At 38.3% G+C, this 23,023-nt stretch overlaps 1 protein-coding gene and 1 long non-coding RNA gene across 2 annotated transcripts in view; both read right to left on the bottom strand.

Moving 5' to 3' along the window:
- Positions 1-530: 530 nt before the first annotated feature.
- LOC311089158 lies at positions 531-8,579 on the bottom strand. The gene is made up of 3 exons (XR_014607643.1): positions 6,977-8,579; positions 1,932-5,578; positions 531-1,494 (listed from the first exon to the last, which is right to left on the bottom strand). It is a non-coding gene; the product is annotated as an uncharacterized lncRNA (long non-coding RNA).
- A 9,997-nt stretch (positions 8,580-18,576) lies between these two features.
- Positions 18,577-23,023, bottom strand: part of tcf25 (TCF25 ribosome quality control complex subunit) — a 261,356-nt gene continuing 256,909 nt past the window's right edge. The window contains exon 18 of the mRNA XM_084123919.1: positions 18,577-18,828. Coding sequence (XP_083980045.1) covers positions 18,670-18,828 — 159 coding nt within the window. The 3' untranslated portion in view covers positions 18,577-18,669. The remainder of the gene's footprint in view (positions 18,829-23,023) is intronic.

The raw sequence follows: 23,023 nt of genomic DNA, 5'->3' as shown, positions 1-23,023 counted from the left end.
CTATACTCTTATGTGTGTCAGCAATTAAGACTAACATTGACCTTATTTCTGCATAACTTCACTCTCAATATAGGCTTAAACTCTGAATTTATGGATTGTTTTTTACTTTGGTGTAGTTAAAGTGACTTTGTGCACAATTTGTAAAGTTGTTAAGAAAAATTTGAGCACAGTGTGTGATGTGGTTGAGATCTTGTCTGAAACTTAGGAGGAGACAAATATGAGACCACCAGGGTCTTTAGTTTAGGATGAAAAATCTGAGCACATTGTGTGATATTACTGAGATCTTGTCAGAAACTTTATTGGAGACAAATGTGAGCGATCCAGAGTCTCTAGCTGAGGAGAAAAATCTGAGCAAAGTGTGTGATGTTGCCAAGATCTCTTTTAGGGGAAAAAAAAGAATATATATTGTTGTGTTTCTATACCGCTGTAACATCTGAGTCCATCTACAACATTCCCAATAACCTATTACAATCAAAGATTGTCCTTACCTGCCGGTTAAAGATGCTATAAATGGTTTCAGGGTCCTCGGCGGTGTCCGATCCAGTTCAGTCCGGGGTCTGTTTCACTGGGCTTTTGCTTAGTATTAATATCTAAACTATAACAAAGTAAAGATACTTCTAGGAAAAAAAAATCACTCTGAGACTTATTTTAAAAGTTTTTCGAATCACCAAAAATTGGTTTCGTTTTACTTAAAAAAGATTTCAGAATAATACAATAAAGACAATAAATTCAAAAAGGAAAAAATAACAGAAATGCGTATAGGTCTTCACCTCGAAGTGCGGCCCCGAGCAACTGGAAACAAAACCTTTTATATGGTTTGATGGGGGCCGTCTTAAGCGTTTAGGGCTGTCCCTTACAATAAAGCAATTCTTAAAAGAATAAAACAACTGGCCTGGAAAATTCCACAGTCTTAAGGCTATTATGCAATAAACATGTGTGTATAGGCTATCTCATATGCACCACCTACGCTAAGGAGCTTAATATACATTTTGACCGTTTCTTGGCCTGCAGGTGTTAAAACCACAGCCCGCTTCTCGCCTCATCACTAACTGTGAGGAGGCCTCTTTCTTTCTTCTTAAACCGTGCTAAAAGGTCAACTAAGCAGGCATGGCCTTAACACCTGTTGTTCCACTGAACTCACTCAGAGAGATCAAAGAAAACCACAAACACTGTGGTTGCAAAGCAAGCTTGCAACATGCAAGCAATGACATTTAAACTATAAGACATTTTCACAGGGCAAGTTTGTATCAAGTGATTCAAACTTCTCCTGTAAACAGGATATTTCACAATTTGGACATTAAACTGATTCTCTAACATAACTCCCCTTACAATACTAAGTAATCTTTTATGCAATCTTTCCATCTGCCTGAGAATCCTCATCATTTGTCGGCTTTGATAAGTCAGCTCGTTGTGTGGGAGTTGGGTCCTTCTTCCTCTTCTCCGTTTTCTTAGCTTTATGAAGTTCTCTGGCGTGGTCTTTCTGGAGTTGTGCAACTAAAAGATCGTCCATAGATATTTCAATTTTGTCAGTTACCTTTGAGACATTGTCAGTTACCTTTGAAACATGTAAATCATTTAGGAGTGGTTCCAATTTAAGGGATTTATCAGAAGATTTCATATTAGAATCTAGCAACACAACACCCTCTCTTGAAATCTTATGGTAAAGACCTCTGGTGAACTGTGCTGTTTTCGGTAGTCTGTCAAGAGGACAGTTAAACATCACAACAGTTCCCCTTTTTACACTTTGGTATTCCTGTTCAACATATAAATCAAATAAATTTCTCTTACGTCTAAACAAAGTTTACTTCATCAAAATGATTGTTAGACCATTTAAATTTAGAGTCCTTGTATCTGGGAGCCTCATGGATATAGTTATCATTTGTATCGTTGTGATCCACACATAGCCTCATTACTGCCTTGGAGAACCATACCCTCTCTGCCGTTTCCGGTCGGGATTTCGCCCGGGTTAGAAACTGCTCGAAGGTTTCTCCAGCCAACTGGCCTCCGGTCTCCTGGATCAGGCATCTATAGAATACACGCGATTTATCAATGAATGCCAATCCATAAGCTCCCGATCCCACAGACATTGTTGTTTGTCTTAATGCAACCCCACCCCAAATTGTGATTTCTTTATCATCTAAAAATTCTACAATTTGGAAAGTACATTTAGATCTTCGATCGTTTTCAGAGATCGATACCCACTGCCTTCCAGGAATACATAATTTCAACCATGGGGGAATCACATATTGTCTAAATCTATCTATTCCCAATGTAATTTCAGAGAAGCCATGTAATTTCAACTCATTTATTAAACAAAGGCCTTCTCGAACACTCATACTCATTACAAAATCCCAACTCCTTGTTTCACCATGGAACCCATTCTGTACAATTTTGTCTCTGTCATTTATACAAAATCCACACCATCTTTGACCGTTAATTAATTCAAAGTACACTCGTCTTATTGATCTCCCACACTCATCACAATTATCCCCACGGAAATTTCTCTCCGTTGTATTTTGAATGTCATGTTCGTTTTCGCTAAGTCGTCTGTTCTCCAAAATTTCAATCTGACGTGTCAGCTCCTGAAATTTGGGTAGACATTTAATTTAGGACCTACAGAATTGAGATTATTCCAACAGTCTTTACAATGTTTTATCGTTTTTTTCATCTTATCCCATCTATGGAAAAGGATAATAGCAAAACATTTTCGCTAGGAATAAAAATTCCCAAAGTAAAAATACTCATGGTTAATGCTCCTATTAAAATCCACAACCTGGATTCTTTTCCATGTCGAAATATCAATAATCCAGTCAGATACATTGTTGTTACTGCGATTATTGCTATCTCGCACCATAGAGTAAATTCAGGTTTTTAAATTATTTTCATGGTTATGTCGATTGCCAATTTACCCCCACTCAATAGATAGAGAGCCACGGCTCCTCGCAATTCCAATAATTTAGACCATCCGTCCGAATTAATCAACATATCACAAACTAGTATCAGTTTGCTCAATTTGCCGATCATAAATATTCTCCCAATTTTGAGTGCAGAAATTAACAGGTGCCAACAGAGATTTCGGTTGTAACCATTCAAAAGCATCCATACAAAATAAACGAGCTACTAGAGGTTCCTGGGAAACTCTCAGCCTCGTCAGCGATTCCAATTGAAGTCTCGTTCTTTGTCCCGTTGGATGCCATGTTAATGATTTATCAATTAAGATCTCTGTTGGTCTTACTGGAACAATTTTATTCTCAATGTTTTCTCAATGAACTAAGTAATTGGTTCCCCCTCAAATTCTTATCTTCAAGTAATGCAGAGAGAAGTTTAGCTTTCCTCTATGTCTGACCCACACAGCTGTCTAACCTATATACTCTTGTGACTCCGCCTGTCAGTTACAGGTTTCCGGGCCATCCCCTCCGCATGTTGCTACAGCAACGATCTCTCAGAAAGGGTCCTCTTTTTCTTCAGATGAGAGCCGTGCAAGTTTACCAACTTTTCTAAGACTGCTAATTGATCCATCTTGTCACTTCTCGAACAAATCCGTCTTCCTAAAGCATTACATGAACACTTCACTATAATGAGAATTAACTTCAGCCCTAAAATCCCCAATGTGCAGTACAAAACATACCATCCCATATCAATTAAGAAGCTGATTATCCATTCCCATATGTCTTTTGTTACGAAATTAACAACGGCTGTCGTTGCGTTAACTACCCCTTGTATTCCTGTTTCAAAAAATACCTTAGGTTCGTCGTACCACCTGGGAAAGCTATCTGCCCCAATAATTTCAATACTACGGTTACAAATAGTTCTTTTCATCCAGTCCATGCCTAGATAGTAATTATTGTCTAGACCCTTACACCACAGCTTCTTCCAACTTTTTCTGGAGATTAGTTGATCTAAATCATCCAGAGCGATTGTCTCTAAATTAGCTAACTTTAGTGGGCTTTCTCATTCCAAGTCATATCGGATGAATATATTCTCGTCTATTCTAGCAGGAACATGGAATACCTTCCACTGTAATTTTCTATCTACGGTTCTGATGACTCCGCCTGGCCCATATGACATCTCATAAGTGTCGGACAGATTATCTCTAACTAAAGTCCACGGTAATGGCATGATTCCATTAGGCCAGTAACATAATACAGATAACATCTGATTAATAGTTATATAATCATGTCCACTCGAACATTGTTTGATTAACTCACCACAATCTTTTCCGATTAAACCTATCATGCCATCATCATGAAAGATTAATTTCATCCTATACTTACCATCCTCTTCTTTCCGTTTGGTCATACCCACTCTTTTCAATAATAATTTCCTTTTTATGCTAAGAATATTATTTGTTCGATTTCCTGATATCGGATTGGTACCATTCATTAGGTCATTACAATCCACAAGTTCCCCTCTTTTATCACAGAAACTAGAGTATGAAAAATCGTTATAGCCATTCTTGTTATACCGATACTTAGTTTTGTGGTCTCCTTTACTAATTGTTAGCCGGATACACTTATCCATTGCCCTCATTTTTCCTTCGTAATGATACTTAATATCCTCTTCCATTTCTAAGGATTCATCGATTACCATTTTGATCAAATATACTTCGGTATCTTTCCATTTGTTATCTACCTCCCATAGTTCCTTCTTATAATTATATTTAACTCTTGGTAATTTCAGTCTTTTTTGCCATATCCATGGAATGGTCTCATTAAGTTCTAGGTTAATTTTTGTTGCGGAATGTCTCTCAGCTTCTACTAATTCCATCCCGAGTCGATTATCCATACTGGGAGACAACTGGGATTTTAAATAGCGACCATGAGTTGTACTTAGTAAGACAAATTCCCCTAAGGGATTTAAAAGTCTACTAGATTTAATCCATTCCATCACATTCTTTTCTACTGTTTTTTCATATTTTTCCTTATCCAGCCCTATACTTCTTTGCGCTCGTCTTATTACAGTCCCTTTATTTTTACATTGACCTATTTTCCACGGATTAAATTTTCTATTCATTTTAAATATCCAACATCCCCCTAGCTCCTCATTAGAACTAGTTCTACTCGTTGAACCAATGAAATATTTAAGCGTCTCATTTCCGTAATGATCTGTAATGTAACTGTTAGTTTCATAGATCTCCACTTCTTTACTGTACCAGCGCTTCATTTTTACCATGCGCTTAATTTTAACTTTTGGTATTCTAACCAAATAATACAACACCTCATGGTTCTGATCCTTGTCCTTTAGGTTACCATTTAACCACTTCCAGAAATATTTATCATTTTCTATTTTACTTTTATTCTTTTCCCTTGTAGCGAATACAGGTAAATCAAATCCAGAGACATTTTCTCTGTCTACTTGAACTTGCGCTAATATAACTTGTCCGGTCAATATTTCCCATTGTAATATGTAGCTTACTCGTACTATGGCCAATATAATTATTCCCAATCCTAATAATAACCATAAAATTGTACTTATCCATTTCCAGCAATTCCGTTGCCATTTCAACCTCCTGATATTTTCTCTTGCTCCCTCCAGTTCTTCAGTCAGGACGTCCAACGACTTCGCCTTCCTCATTTTTCTGAAATTAGAGGTTAGTTTTTAGGCTCTACGACAAGCCTTTTGGACCGTCGAAACAGACCTTTCTTAATCACTTTCACTTCAGGCTGTTTCTCATGCAATTCAGCTTCAATTCCCCCGATCCAGTTAAAGTCGGGGTGTGCACAGGTCAACACATTTATTTTTAAGTGCATCACTATTTTGAACTGTTTCTCAGGGACTTCTGTTAATTGGTCGTCCCCATAATAGCTCCCCACACAAAAGTTCTTTTCATCAGCTCGCCAAATTTTGTGCTCTTTCATGTCTTTGACTGGTGCTACCTCAAGTTCCACAAACTTCTCTTTCCTTCTTGACTGTCTTTTTTCTTTCGTCACATTTGACCTAGAAAGGGTTCCCCTATAATCCTTATTATAGTTAGGGCTATCTTCCCATCCACTTTCCTGTGCTAACTCCATGGCTAGGGAACCCCAGGTTCTTACTCGCCACTCCTGGCCTCGCTTGACATAGACCCAGGCTAGCTTCCCTGAAGAGCCTCTTTTCATCTCTACTTCTGGAAAACAGCCTAGTATGGGTACATGCCACAGCATGAGGCTCCACCTCGTGGATTCCAGATCGGCTAGAGACAAATCGCTCTCACGATCCTTATCCATTATTTCTCCGACTAGCGCTTCCCTCTCTCGCAGCGCTTGGTTTCTAATCTCCCTATCATCACTAGGAAAAATAGGGATTCTGGTTTCCAGGAATGCTATCCTCTCATGTTTCCTCATCCCTACCCAGGGATGTCTGGAAAATCTGGTGACTATTCCATCTTGGAATAGTCCTATGGGTTTCATAACTCTTATGGCTTCCCATACGGACCTGGACGACATTAATGTCCTGTCCTTAGTGCCACATACCACGCAAGTCCAGCTGCTACTACCATTCCAGGTGCAGTTAAATTTTTCTGCTGTACCCCCGGACACTCTATATGAATCAATCCGGAGTTTTGGATGGCTTGGCCAACAATTCTTACATATTAGGATGCCTCCTATCTCAATGTGGCTATGCTCATTGACCAGCCACTCTGCACCCATAGATTTCTTTTCATCTGGGGCAAGAGTAGGCATGGCCACCGCCTTATCACAGATCACACACATGTATGGGCGAACTCGGATCTCCACAGGCGTGGCTTCTTTTCCTGTGAAACCCAACACCCGTTGGAGTTCTGGTTCCAACTATAACATGGCTTTTGAACCATGTTGACTGTGTTCCACTCAAATCAGACCCCTCCTACTGGTGACCCGAATTATTTCCTCCATTACTATTTTTTAACTAGATCTTTATTTGATTGGATCCCGTTATTTTCTAACTCTACTGTGTTTGATCCAGTTATGGATTTCACCGTGTCTACCGTTCTTAAACCCTGGTAGAATCTCCCTACCTTTTTCCGTCTAGAGATTATCACACGGTCTCCAGGTTTGAACCTCGGGTTGCTCTTTACCTCCTTTTCTTTTGGTGTCACGTGATCACATCTGTTGAGATGTAGAAGACATTGATCAATAATTGTATCCCATTCCCCGAGTTCCTCATTCTTGCTAAAATACTCTTTCACTTCTCTGATAGCCCTCTCGGCAATTGAATTCGTTTCTGGTAGATACAGGATACTCTTGGTTAGTATTATTTTGTTTTCTTTGCAAAAATCAACAATAGAAGTAACAATTTCCTAGCTTTGTTTTAGGCCGGAGGGGGCCGGTAAAATTGACACTGACTTCTTGACCTCGCTGTCCTTTGCGCCTTTAGCCGTCATAAATTTCCTGCATTTTGCATTCCTTTTTTACTTCCCTATACCTCATCCTCCAATTTGGAATATTTAGATTTCTTAATCTAAGTTCCATTTGAATCATGTTATAGCTAGGATGATTTAATTCATTGTGCATTTTTTCAAATAGCTCGGTGACTTCCTAAAGTTTAACCGTCCCTATGAATTTATCGATCTCTCTGTTTCCTTGGGCGGCCTCACTTTCCTGTTTTGTATGGCTGACCTGATGATAGCAGTGTACTGTAACTTTCTGCAAGAGCTCATAAATATTTTCCCATTGTTCTTTGTGTGGCATAGGCTTATTGCACGCATTATGGAAACCATTGGATTTCCAAATTTCAATCTCTTTGTTTAAACCGTCTGCAACATATTCTGAGTCGCACGTTAGGACAATTTCCTTATGTCCTAATTCTACTGCCTTTTCAAGAGCTTTCTGCACTGCACTGACCTCAGCCAATTGTTCCTTGAATTTCCCTGCTTTGGGAAGTAATGAACTGACCGTCCTTTTTAACCAAATAACCCCATTTTACTCTTCCTGCTTTTTCGCTTCCGTCTGTGAAATACTTTGGCAGGTGCTGGTGTGCGTCATGGTATTTGGTCATTTTTTCTTTCCTTTTCAGTTTGATTATTTTCCATTCTAACTGATTGTCGCTTAGAATCAAGTTCCATTGATCCCATCTTTGGGAATGAATTCTTGCCTGATTCATCACTAGGTTCTTTTTCAGTCTGGTTAATTCTCCTGCTTGAGAATATATCTCAATAGGTTGTTCTTTTACTACTGCTTTAAGCTGCAATAATCTCTTTGTCACTGCCGCTAGCACTCTCTCTGGCCCATTCTCCTCATATTTCATCATTGCAGGCTCTTGCGTATGAGTTAAGAAGGCTATAGGTGCTTTTCCGTCTTTATTCGATAATGTGAGTGTGACTTCGTCTTCTGCCTCTTTCACCTCAACGATTAATGGAACAGTTTCATCACGTCGTTCCAATTCTCCGCTGTCTAATGCCATTCTTATCAGTTTTAATCTAGCTGACTCCATCTCATCTGTCCACTGCCATTTTCCTTCCTTTGTGCCCTGATATAGCACTTTGGCCTCCCTAGAATACTTAGGAATTAATTCTCTGATGTAATTCAGCGTCCCTAGCAGTGATTGTAGTTGCTTTTTGGATTTTGGAGGACTGGAAGTTAATAACTCCTCTAACTTACTTCTAGTACTAGTCGTCAAAGTCTTGGTATCCTTTCCTAATTTAAATCCTAAAAAGTCTACTTCATGTTTTCCAATTTCCATATTTTTTAGACTGGGCTTTAGACGGGCTGCTGTCACCCTGTCTAAAGTTTGCTCAAGCAGTTTCATGTGTTCTGCCTCCGTTTCTGTGACTACCAGAATGTCATCAATATAGACTATTACAGGTATCCCTGTGAGCGTATTATAGGTATCCCTCTGGAATACATTAGGCGAATTCTTGTAGCCTTGTGGTAATCTGGTATATACAAATTGATCACCCTGGTATGTATAAAGGCCGTTTTGCCCTGACTTTCCTTTGCTAACGGGACACTCCAGAACCCGTTTGCAAGATCAATCTTTGACAACCATGTTTTGTCCCGACCAATGCCTCCACTAACCTCTCTGCAGTTAATTAGATATCTAGTATCTGGCACTGTGACTTTGTTCATTGCCTTATAGTTATTCACTAACCTCCAGCCTCCTCCAGGTTTCGCCACAGCCTGGATTGGGACATTGGTGACGGCTGTTTCATTTTTCTGCAGTTTTCTGATTATTCCCTGATCTGTCAGTTCTTTAATAGTCTCGCCGATTTCTTTTTCAGCTTTGCTATTAATTTTATATTGCCTCTGTGGTGGTGGGATTCCTCCGTGAATTATATGTTCATAATTTGATTGAACTTTCCCACAATCATTTTTGCTCTTTGAGTAATAGGGCAAATACTTTTTGAAAAGTATTTCCAGCCCCCCATTATCTTTTAAATCTGAATCTTTTACAATTCTTTGGATTTCCTCATCTTGATCCACAATCCCCAATTTTCCTATTTTCACTAGGTCATCTGGGCAAAGCAAATTGTCACTCCCTATTACTATGTCTATTTTCTTTTTCTTCCAAACACGTTTGTCACTTACACGACCATCAAAATCCTCGACAGTTATCATGTCAATCAATTCTCCATGGTTTTCTGAAGGTTTAATTACACTAATATCGGCCCCTGTATCTACACGGAATGTGGTATCATCGTAAATTTTGTATAGTCGTTTATCTTTTTCTACGGTTTTCAGTAGGGCCGTCTTTAGGGGGGGCGCTTCTTCCTAGTCTTCAGGATCTGCTCTCTTCTTCTTCTTGGTTTTTTGCTTCCTAGACTTTTCATCTCTAACTTCTGTGTTACTGTAGGCTTCTTCAACTTTAACTCTGCCTACCTTAGCAGCCGGTTTGTTCTTTTCTCTGTCTTTTCTCACTCGTGCCCTTTCTTCATGGCTAAGTTTATCCCATTTTTCGGGACTGATATATGTCCCCCTCTCTTAGCTGTTCTCGCCCCTATTTAGGTTAGGTCTCGATCGATCTCTGTACCTCTGTCACCTTCTCGATTCATGCTTCTACGATAATTATTTTCTCCTAGATTCCTTTTCTGATCGATTTTAGGAGTATGGGGTAGTGCGGGCCTTCTCTCTGGCTCATGCCAGTTGTACGGCTTCCTTTCACGCTCTGACCTCCGGGTCTGAGTTTTTGATGAATGCTGCTTGTTACTTGGTTTACCTTTTTCTGCCTGAATTAGTTCGGTTTTCCAATCATATCTGATCAGGGCTTTTTCTAGATCCTCTGGCGCCGTCTCAGGGCCATATAAGAGGAATTCTCTGGCTCCAGTAAGAGCATTATTCTTCACTCCCCTAAATATGTGTCGCAATAGCCCCTCAACGCCCTTTTGTGCCATTTCTTGACATGCGGACAGGGCTCCTACAACGGCCCACTTTTCCTCGAACTGCTTCTGCTCTAACTCCTCTTTATCTGTTGGGATCAATCCTTCTAGCGTTTGAGCTAATTTTCTTCCCCCATGAATTCCAAATTCAGCCAAAATATGTGAATCTATAGATTCACCTGTTATTCCCATCTGTTCTTCATAACCTACTATTTCTCTAACCTTTCCTTTTACCGTGGTGTTTTTTAGTTTTGCTTTTTTAAGCATACGCATCTCCTGGCCACGCTTTAAAAGGTCCTCCAAGGTTGCTCTAGTTTTTACTGAATTAACTTCAGGTGACTGGGAGGACCTCCCTAAACTACTGGTAATTTTAGGCCTCTGTCCTGGCGTTCCCAGATGTAGAGCTTCCAAGTGCTGATTTAACTCATGCACTTCAGCAAGACGATCCTTTTCTAAATCATACTGATCGTCTGTGTCTATGGTTTCATCTCTGAACCGCAACTGTCGAAGAACCTGTGGCTTTCGAGCGGGGGTATCCACCCTCGCACTTTCAACCCTATTTGGTACTTTTGGTTCTTTATCTGTCGGTTCCTCGCTGTCTGAGTCACCAGGTAAATCATCATCACTATCATTATCACTCTCTGTACCCACATCAGAGTAATACTGATCATACCATGAATTACCTACACTTCCTTTGATAATTCTCTCTAGGGCTGCCTTGTTTGTTAGATCTTTTTGTGCTAATATGGCCCTTTTAGCCCTTTGAGTTAATCTGGTGTCTGCAAGAATTTCCTCTGCATCACTGAGCAGACACCAAACTTGGCCACAGGTGATGCCGGGTGCATATTCAGTATCCCACATATCTCTTTTTTCTAAAAGAGTTTCTTTCTTCCTACTTTTCGCATGAGTGGGTCGGTACGATCCCTTACCTATTATGAAGGTCTCATAGCTCTTACCGAGATTTAATTTGGGGAAGGGATTTTCAACCGGGTCTTTTGAGCCTCGGGAGGTGGCTGTTCGCCTTAATACTGGCCATTCTGGGTCTTTTTCGCATTCTGGGGCTTCTTCCCTAAGCTTTTTTGCTATTTGACCCCGTCCTGTTCTTTGATCTGATCCCCCTTCGCCCGCTGCTTCATTTTGATTTACCAATTTGGCTATTAAGGCTTGTAATTCCTCTTCGAGGTCATGGCCATTACCTCTGTTATACCCTATTGCATGTATTACTGGTTTGCCATTCGGCCCTCCTATTTTTTGTACGAGGATATCTCCAGTATGGAGAGAGGTTTTTCTACGTTGCATTAACTTATCTGATTCGTCTTGAAACTTTCGTCCTGCCTGTCTTAAAAAGGCTGCTGCAACGCCATCCTCATGACTGAGATGCTTGTTCACAGCATTAACCAGAGCGTCTGCCTCCTCTTCAAACTGTAAGGATCCTGCTTTTAGGACAACTAAATTAGATCCCTTCGCAAAGTATAACCTGAGGGGTCCTTCGACCTCTGCTATGGCTTCTTCATGCGGGCTTTCAGGGTCTTCATAGAGTGGTGCGTCAGGTTCGGTAAAATTCATACCCATCTCTTCTTGAGAGATTATACTAAAAGCTACCGAGCCTTTGTCTGATTCTTCCTCAGAGCCATCTCCAGCTAGGGTGGCCCAACTTTTCGTTGGTATACCTTTTATCTCTTTCCCTGCTGAATTAAAGACTCGTACTTTGGGGTTTTCATTATTACCTCCTTTATTGGAGTAGATGAAGTTTGGAGCCTCTGCTCCTTCCTTCACCCTTAAATTTACCACTGGCGCAGCCTCTCTGACCTCTTGCCTCTCTGACCTCTGACCTCTTGCCTCTCTGACCTCTTGCCAGGGTATATTTCTGAAGCCACATTTACAATTAGTAGAGTCAGACAATTCTAACTTTCCTGCAGTGTCATTCCACTGAACTCACTCAGAGAGATCAAAGAAAACCACAAACACTGTGGTTGCAAAGCAAGCTTGCAACATGCAAGCAATGACATTTAAACTATAAGACATTTTCACAGGGCAAGTTTGTATCAAGTGATTCAAACTTCTCCTGTAAACAGGATATTTCACAATTTGGACATTTAAACTGATTCTCTAACATAACTCCCCTTACAATACTAAGTAATCATTTATGCAATCTTTCCATCTGCCTGAGAATCCTCATCATTTGTCGGCTTTGATAAGTCAGCTCGTTGTGTGGGAGTTGGGTCCTTCTTCTTCCTCTTCTCCGTTTTCTTAGCTTTATGAAGTTCTCTGGCGTGGTCTTTCTCGAGTCGTGCAACTGAAAGATCGTCCATAGATATTTCAATTTTGTCAGTTACCTTTGAGACATTGTCAGTTACCTTTGAAACATGTAAATCATTTAGGAGCGGTTCCAATTTAAGGGATTTATCAGAAGATTTCATATTAGAATCTAGCAACACAACAATGAGGGTATATGAAACATATGCACAAACATTTGTAACATCTACAATGCTTATAAACAAATACCCCACAACTGGTTGTATAGGCCCTGTGTTTCTGTCATATGTGCCATTTCTGTGGCACCCTGGAGACTTTTTTTTCTTCCTTTCTCACCTTATCTTATGCAGTGAGAAAGTTTACTGCTGCCTTTAACACTGGAGTTTATAATTAATATTATTATGCCACCACATATTTTGGCAAACTTATAAAACAATACGCTTTAAAGACTCTGAAAGTAAGACAGAAACATACAACTACTTAAAGGTGCTGTATGTAACTTTTTCACTCTACTAAAGCATAAAAACACCATAATATGTTTACATATATGTAGGAAACATGCTAAGTTCACATACTCGATTCTCTGAAAAACACTTCTACAGCCAGTTATTTTACTTTGAAATGTGCATTCCATGTTGGAATGTCTGTTTTTGTTTTGGTCTGTGTGATCTTGCCCACTGCCACACCCAATAGCATTTCGACACCCCGGGATGCCAGTTGGCAGGAAACACAGCGTATTGCAGCCAGCAAACAAACTGAGTCAGAGATTACAGATTCTACCCAACCTAAAAAGCCTAGTATCCATCTAAAAATCTCTATGAATGAAAGCATATTAAAACGCAGATAAATCAATTCATCAACTAAGTCTCCTTTGCTTTCATTGTCAATTGCGCTCATTCCTGTTGCGTGTCCTCAAACTGGCAACCCAGAGCGTAGAGTCTGAGGAGGAGAGGGCGGGGGAAACAACGATCTCCGATATTTTGAATTTGGACTGCAGTAATTTTTTCGACCTCTAGCTGTCATTCTTCCAGACTGCACCTTTAAACGCTATTGGCTCGTTTAACGACACCTCTGGCAAATCATTTGCTGTAATCATATCAAACATAGCTGCACACGACACAATATAACAAAGTATCAACATAGGCTAAACTGTTGCGTACAAATAACAGAATATAAGCTTAACTTTGTTTAAAGTAGGCTAATTACCTTTATGTAAGCCGAGGAGTGTGCGTTAATATTTTCAGTGGCACTTTAACACAAAACAGGAAACTCATGTGAATATTCATGTAAGCTCCGCCCATTGTCACAGAAAATCTCAGACACCGAATATTTCAGAACACCGACCCATGAATAAGCTAATTAGCCCCAGCTCCACTCACGCCAGCTCACACAGATTAACTCGGTCAATTTACTGAACGCTTTGAACAACTCAGAACATCAGTGGAGAAAGGCATTTAGTTCATAATAACATCGTAATAAGCATCATACTCCCGCTATTTTGCAAAATCTACCCAATTTTTCATATCAACAAAAAAACAGTATTATGAAGCTATTAAAACAATCTTGGTATGTTAAGATGTCACGTCAAGTACAATATGTGGCAAGTACCAAGTTAATGTGAAACACCTTTTTATTCCAAAGAAATATCATTGTACTTGTTCTTGATCAAAAATGCAGATCCGTAGGTAACATTTAGTTTTTTGTTTTGTTTTTTAGTTTTGGTGCATAATTGGAATGCTTATGTAAAAACATTCCGTGTGATCTTTACTATTTATCAATGTGCTACATTATGTTAATCCTGATTTACATATGTTAATTACTACATGTCTCATACAAACATGTTTCTGTGCCAGTTTATTTAAAGGTTTTCATAACAATTACAACAATCCTTTACAACTGTGTCAACCAAAATCCTGTGAAAAAGTGTGAGGGTGCTGTAAACTAGATGTGTTATGGTTGTGTTGCTAACCTTTGAAAAGAATATGATTGTTTTTTATCATCCACAGCTGAAAGGTCTATGCCAGCACAATCTGTGTGTAACCATTTGTTGCACAGATCACACTGAACCCACTGCACAAGTTTGATGTGTAGATGCAGGGTTCTAAAACATAAACGTTATTGTAAAGTCAATGCAGCTACATTTATTTACACCAAAACTTACAATTCATATGGTATACTACTTACTTATTTCCTGTGTTTTGATAAACAGGCTTTTATGTCCTGGGCCATGCAGGTGTTGGTCTCTATTTCACGTTCCTCTCTTTCTCCAATTGCAGTCAGAAAGTCCTGCCCATGAAGTACGTAGGAGTTTTAATTTTTGTCAAATTCTATTGAAACTCTTCATTCATGTTTGTCTTACTTCAGTTATCACATCTTTCGACATGCTTGTGGCATGGTAAACACATACATGTAGGTGTACTAGCTGACATGTTTGAAGAACTTCAGATGTCATTTTCATGTTTTTGGCTTCCATTTCTGCTGCCTTTAACGACAAACCAACGTTTTTTTCACAGCCCAAAATAACATTTACATTGAAAACTTTATAATAGTGAAGTGAGAAATAAACCTTACAGTGCAAACAAATACCCCACAGTTCACACCATCTCGATACAAACAGTCCAGCCATCCAGTGACCCATGTTTTTGGAAAGCTTCTATTTACAGATTTTAGATTAAAACAGAGCTCACACATCACACATCTTTCACATCTTCTATAAATTATTAATACAACTTTAAACTAATTAATGTTTTCATACTACACTGGAAAAGATGAGAAATGAATAACCTCAGAATCCCCATGTCATTAATGAATTACCTCAGAATTTCCATGTCATTACTTTCTATAGAACTGTAGATCCTCAATAAATCATAAATATGCAAGTTTTACAGGGACATTGAAAACCTGTGAAATTATCCTATGAAAAGTCAGCATATCAAGAAAATGTTACAGCACTACTTTCTTGCAGACCTTACCCAGAGTATAAAGTGGTTTCCCAGTTCTGGTGTGTTACCGTGTTACTGATACCACACACACACACACGAATATGTGGATATATATGGGAAACCCCTTAATTGTTATATATTTAGTCAAGTATACCTGAAGATCTTGCACATGTGACCTTTAGACAGCTTTGATTTGTGTTTGCAGATGTTGGAAATGATACAAATCTCTGCAATTATATGACACTGTATTGAGATAAAGTATTTTAATAACATTTGTATTACTTCATGAACTACGTTTGTCTGTTTCCTCATCTACACCTATTAATAGGTGTCCATGTCGCCCTAGGTGCACAACTTTGTTGGGCAAGAAGGTATTGTCGATCCGCTGGTTGTGCAGATGGAAATACAGCCGCAAGTTGAGTTAACAATAGAAGCAAGATCTGGCAACAGTTTTATGCTCCTTAGGCCTTTTTCAATTTTTTTTAATGAAAACAGTCATAGAGGGAGTACCGTTCACAAGTTCAGGTGAATCTGTCAGTTGTTTTGTCTTTATGTATATCTGGCCCCATGTAGCTTTGAAGGGTATTCACTCATTCCTGCTGCACTTTCTGTATTTTTTTTTTCTTCCAGAAAAGCAATTTTTTTTATGGAGCACATACACTGCCATCATGTGGATGGAATAACTTTTGATGAGTCCTATTATTGACATGTCTGGCAACACGTCCAGCTATGTCAGAGATGACACCGTGGGTGGAAATTTAAAACTCAGGAGACCATCTCCATGGTCTCTAGCAGATTCCTGACACCACAGGGTGATGGATAGTACACCACACCATGGGTGCACCCAAGATGCAGTACCCTTATTGTGGGGAAAATACAGAACTAATTTCATGCAATATATTTTCTACAATGAATTATATAGTTAGCCCATGAGTTATAGTTATAATTTGATATAAATAATGATAATTGTAGAATGTAGTTGATTCCAATACAATTCATTATGACTACGACATAAAGATACACATTGAATTATTTTTCACCGAAGGTGCTAAAGCCCTATTGTTTTTGACATGTTCGCTTTTATTATTTTTATAAATTCATCCATTTTTGAGGCCTTTGCCATGCTCGAACACATCAGACCTGCAAAAACTTATGTGGTGCTTAGTCTTGGGCGTGGTCGAGGGGCTCTATAGCGCCCCCCAAATGCAGGCTGTGGGGTATTTGTTTGTGGTTTCTCAAATGGTCACTGATGACATTATAAAGGACAAATGGTGCGTTCAAGTCCTCCTTGGAAGTTCGTACTTACGAGGTGGGAAGTCGTGTTTACAACGGCAGGTGCGTTCAAGTCACTTTCGTCTGAGTAAGATGGCGGTGCACTTTCTCTTAATTAATTACACAAAAATACAGCAAGGTTCTTAAACTCTAGTACTAGAAAATGAAGAACAAGGAAATGTGCATCAGGTGTACTTTGTTTTTTTATGTTTTTAATTAATTTATGAAGCCACTGCAAACTTTATCGTTACATATTACATTGTTATATTATAATGCCATCATATTCTGTGCAAGCAATTAACTTACTTCGCCATAAATAGAAAAGCCTGACAAGTACTGTGGTATTCCACCATTTTTCACACTGACAAGCCCCCAACTCGTCAAGATTGGGGCTTAAAGAAAATCCTGAGCTTCCCACTCGTATTTACAACATTTTGGTGGCGTTCATGTGCGTTCAACTCGTAAATATGATCTTTACAAGATGACTCGAAAACCAAAAGTTTACTTGGTTTTATCTGACTCCTCCCAACAGAAAGTCAGCCATCTTGGTTGGAATCTGCGATTTTTACATTTAAAAAAAATAAAAAAACTTGCATGTAAATGATGTTGTTTAAACATACTAGGTACATACTAGTTTTGAGTTATTTTAGTATTTGTTTATTTTTTAGTTCAATAAGAAAAATAACTAAACCTCAAACAATGCTTTTTTTGAGCACAATTTCAATCAATTTTAAATGTTGAGTTGTTTGATTCAAAAAGAGTATCACATAGACAAAATGACATAAAAGAAAATAATATTGAAAGGTTATTCTGTATCAATATTCTTGATAAAAGCTTTGACAGGTTAACAAGTTTTTTTTTAAAGTAAAAGAGTAAAAGAGTTTCTAAATATTTTACAAGATTAAAACTTTTAAATTGGTGCTCATTTATTTCAAAATACAGAATATGAATATATATATATATATGAATATATATATATGAATATATATATATATATATATATATATATATATATATATATATATATATATGAATATATATATATATATATATATATATATATATGAATATATATATATATATATATATATATATATATATATATGAATATATATATATATATATATATATGAATATATATATATATATATATATGAATATATATATATATATATATATATATATATATGAATATATATATATATATATATATATATATGAATATATATATATATATGAATATATATATAAATATATATATATATATGAATATATATATATATATATATATATGAATATATATATATATATATATATATATAAATATAAATATATCATACCCTTGGCTTTGTAGATCAGGTATCAAGTGTTATGCATGAGGATGTCTGTTTGAGATCATCTGAAAATCTGACCTGCTTTAGTTGAAGCGGTCATGTTTGTCTATAGAAATGCACTAATTTCTCAAGACGATCAACCTTTAAATTTACAACACGTACCTCATCCTCACACAGGATATACCCAAGCCCATACCCAAACATTTAATTTTGCCATTGCTAAAACAGTATTACTGCAATTACTAAAACAATTTGTTCATAATTTAATTCAGCAACATTGTTTTACTAATGTTTCCTGATGATTGTCATGGTGTTCTAAACAAGGTAGTTCCACTTTATGGTGGGTGCTCAGAAATGATGCTTTCAAGCCTGAAAATACCTTAATAGTGATATTCCTTTTAAAAAAAAGAAGCCTCTCAAGTCATGGCTTAATGAACATATTGTCTCTTCATATAATAAAAGAGGAGATGTGGACCACAATTAAGTATTAGTCAAGTAGTATGAATTAATTGGATCTTTTAATATATAGGGAAAGCAGAACATAACTTTAGTCACTTTTTTTTTATTTGAAAATCATGCCCTTGTTGATCCGTCAGTCCCATTCCTCCTCGTCTCTGTCCTGGTTGTCCTCCCACTGAGGTTCACGAAACTGGATGTTAGCCAACATGTCCCTCATGGCCACCATTAGTCTATTCACTTCCTGGTTCAATTCATGGCCGGCACGGGCAACTTCCTGTCTATCTTCAGGCCTCTGTACATGAAAAAAAAAATCATTAGCAGATGCAAACCATGCTTTTCATTTTCACATAATTCATGAAGCTGATCATGGTAGTATGGCACAAAAAAACAGCTTGCATAGCCAGAGGCAAAAGGAGTTCAAAGACTACATGACTTGACAATAATTGAAGGTATTTTAGTGTTAAAAATAATGGGCTGTTTGTTGTAGTCCTTGATAGGATATCTTAGGATAGAAGAACACACACACAACTCGCACAAATCCACAGAATCTTTACAGCTCTTTATTGGAAAGGGTTTAAACAATGTTTTTCATGCTTGTGTAAGGATTGAGTGCGAACCAAACACAAATGAATCTTCCAGGTGATTTGTTCAAACATAATTCCACACAGAACTCAACATTCCAGACCCCAAATCACCAATCCAGAGCCATAAAATCCATGCTCCAGCCAGCCTACGCTAAGAACTTTATGGGCAACTAAAGCAACTAAAGGAAGAACATTGTCAATGTTAGATGGTTTTGAAAAGACTGATTGGTTCAGAGATGGCACAGCTCAGTGCTCGATCAAGATAACAGCAGAAGCTGCTCGATCCCACGACAGATATACAAAACAGACCTCCATCTTCTTAAGGAACTCTCAATGACCCCAAGGTTGAAATCTCTTAAAACCAAAGAGACTGGGACTTTACCTACAAAAATACATAAAATCATCTCAAAACAATTCTTGATGGACTTATAATCAAACATCGTTAAACTACATAATTCTATATTGTGTCTACCACCTATATGTGTGTCTAATAAGCTTAGATCCCATATAAGTCATGTAATGGTTATAACTGTTAGATGTTTGAATGAAAGTGTGTCGTGTTTCCTATCAGTATGATCGTATGTTCTTTATTCAAAAGATGGCTTGATTGAAATCGGTGTAAAATGTTTCGTATTCTTATAATAGTAATGATGTCTAAACTGTGGCCTCTGTACTCTCTGCTAGAGCTTGGAGAGTAAGGGGATCACAGATAACGCATGATTTAAGAAAATGCCACCTCTCAAATAAAGACAGTGTCTAATTGGTCAGAACTCATCCAGGAGGCTGGACAAACATTTGAGTTTAAAATCTTAGGACCCGAACAAAGCTTTGGGCAGAAGATGAAGAGAATGGTAGATTCGAAAACCATCATGGAGAAGCCATGACGGAGTAACCAGACTAGTAACCATGTAAACGAGCAGACAAAAGAACCCAAATCAAGATCAGAAGAACATGGGTTAAACAGCTTCATTCAAGCCATCCATCTACTCTCGTCTCAATTTTCTTTCTTTTCTTAGTTTTCTTTTCTGTTGTGAGTCTCGGTTCTAAGTTAAGTTTTGCGGCAAAGTTTCGGTCCACGATTCGACTGCAAAGCCTGCTTTCCAGCAACAAAGACTTTCCATCCATCTGCCAGCACACAACGTGATTGGCCGCCCCAGGCACGAGGAAATGCCAGCCAACGGACCGGGAAAACCCCTTTTTACAACGACAAAACGGAATCCCCAAAAGGAACGTAAAAACAAGCAAGTAGCCTCCAGACTTTTAAGCTGAACTGGTGCATTGATATAGATTTAATAACCCGCCTAAGAAACGATAGAAGGGTTAAATTAATGATTGATGGTTCGCTCAGGTCAGGTCTTATAAGTGCATATAGAAACTTGGGAACTTTTCATCATCTCACTCTTAAAACTCATTCTTTCCTCACTCTCTTTCTTTCTGCAACTCGTATGAATGTGTGTGCGTGTGTTTGTGTTAGATATTAGTTTTATGTGTTAGAATAATCAATAAAGTCTTGTTTGTATTTTAAAGAGAAGTGTTACTTGTGTTATGTGCTTACGAATTTAATGTCTTAAACTGCTGATCTAAGTTACCTTGCTAATAAATAGTGTTTCACTATAGTTTGGATATTTATATCCGCTGCAGAGCTGATAGTTATGGCCGGTTCAAATGAACCCTGCACGAATCATTTGCTCGGTCGTAAATAAGTGATTCTTTCGAATTCCCTATAAATTAATTAATAATTCCTTTTGAGCTAGAATCTTGTCAGAATCACTAAAATACGTTACACTTGTTCAAAGATCCAAGCACAATTATTGCACATGCACTTGTGGAACAGTCCTTATGACATTCCATTTACAGGTGGTTGTGGTTTACAACTGCAACGTCTGTAATGTAAGACACCTAAGAAAGTGCTATAGGGAGACTGAAAGGACAGCTGATCATCCCTGCAGTGGCAAACCATATGTAGCCATATGTCCCCCCCAGATGTGTCTGAAAACTTGAAAATGCCTTTGTGGAAGTGTGGGGCAACATCTCACAGCAACAACTGGAAAATCTGGTGTAGTCTATACTTTACATTGAAATTCTGCAGCAGGGTGATGACATCTCAAATCATTATTAAGGCTACAAAATCAACCCCTTGTTACAAATATGGTAGAACTATTACTTCTACCAATAAAAATGGCTTTGTAAATAATATTCATGATTTATCTCTTCCTGATTTGTTTCAACTCCTCAGAATATCAGATTGCACAAAAAAAACTTGGTTGCAACAGAAACTATGGACTCTCACTTTTGTAGCACTTTAGACATAGTTGCTCCTTTGCGCTTAAAGAAGATTAAAGAGAACAGTCCGACACTATAGAACTAGCACACGTGTTCCCTCAAGAGAGCAGCCCGGAAAATGGAGCGCAGTTGAAAAGATAGTATTTCTATCTACGGAAAGGCTTTAAAAACTGCTAGAGCTGCTTACTTTTTTACTCTTTTGAAAGAAAACATAACCACAGGTATTTATTTGATACAGTGGCTGAAGTAACAAAAAAAGCATCAACAGATGCAGACATTTCCCAACAGCATAGCAGTAATGTTAGTTTGTCTGCATGATCGAGCTCCTGAGTATATAATGGAAATGTTAATCCCTTAGCAGTCTCAACGTCATCTACACTCCTCTCAGAACATGCTCCTAACCGTCCCACGGTCTCGCTTAAGGCGTAGTGGAGATCGCGCCTTTTCTGTTGCCGGCTCCTGCACTTCGGAATGTGTTGCCATTATCTTTAAAATCCTTGTCAAGCATGGATATTTTTGCATGGATAGCATTGGACTTATTTTATCAAGCTTTTGGCGTTTAATTAGGTCTGAGAACTGTGAGTGATTGGTTGTATGATTTTCTTGGTGTCATGTTTTGATGTTATTTTATGTTTCTATGTATTTTAGAGTTAATTACCATTTATGGACAGGACTTTGGACCATTCTAATGGTTTTGAAAGTGCTTTATAAATAAAAGTTGAGCTGAATTGAGTAATGTCTTTATACATTTCTTTACTTACAAGATTGATAAAATCAGAGAGGAAATAATAACCATGCAACTGCCTGCTACAATATCGCATCAGACAGCGCACTACAGACCCCCGAGGAACAATTCCATTAATTCTTCGCTATACTGTAGGAGAAGAATTGTCTAAACTTGTTAAATCATCTAAATCAGGAGTCCATGTTTTTCAGGGCAAGGACCCCTATAGACATGGAGCAGGGACACCGATACAAAATGTGTCAAACAGAGCTACATATTAAGCATATAGCCTTTGATATTAATAGAGACAAGGAGCAGGGACCCCGATACAAAATGTGTCAAACAGAGCTACATATTAAAGGGATACTTCACCTCTGGGAAGATGAATGTGTATTTAAAATAGGTCATTTAAGTAGAAGAAATGTGGAGAAATTTTTGAATTTGGAGCTTTCTAGACTGAGAAAAGCCAGAAAATGTATTTTTGGCTTATGTGGATGAAAGACAACAACTCCCAGAATGCACTTGCTTCGCTGCCTTAGGAGGCCACGCCTACCGGTTAGAGAGCACAGTTGAAAACAACAAGGCTAGCCTCAGTAAGTGATGAGTTTGCCAGGGATTTAGAGACCCAAAATGTCCGGGATTCGGCTTTTGCGTTCTACAGTCGCCATTCATCATGTTTACTGTGGCGAGCAGGACGAGGCTGACGGCCGCGGGAGAACGGCGCGAGGCCGGTGGCGTCATTACTGAGACGCGCCGGGTCTCGCATCTCTCACGGAGGAGCGGAAATTTTCTTAGCAAGGGTAAAGCGCACATCAACCGATCACTTGTTTAGCGTTCATGTAAACACTACAGTCAGATTCACCAATCGGAATGAATTCAGTTAGATTGAAACGAGA

Source organism: Abramis brama (genome assembly GCF_963993115.1).
Source record: "Abramis brama genome assembly, chromosome: 9".
Lineage (NCBI taxonomy): Eukaryota > Metazoa > Chordata > Actinopteri > Cypriniformes > Leuciscidae > Abramis > Abramis brama.
The sequence above is the reverse complement of the archived record's forward strand: the minus strand, read 5'-3'. Positions and strand labels throughout refer to the sequence as shown.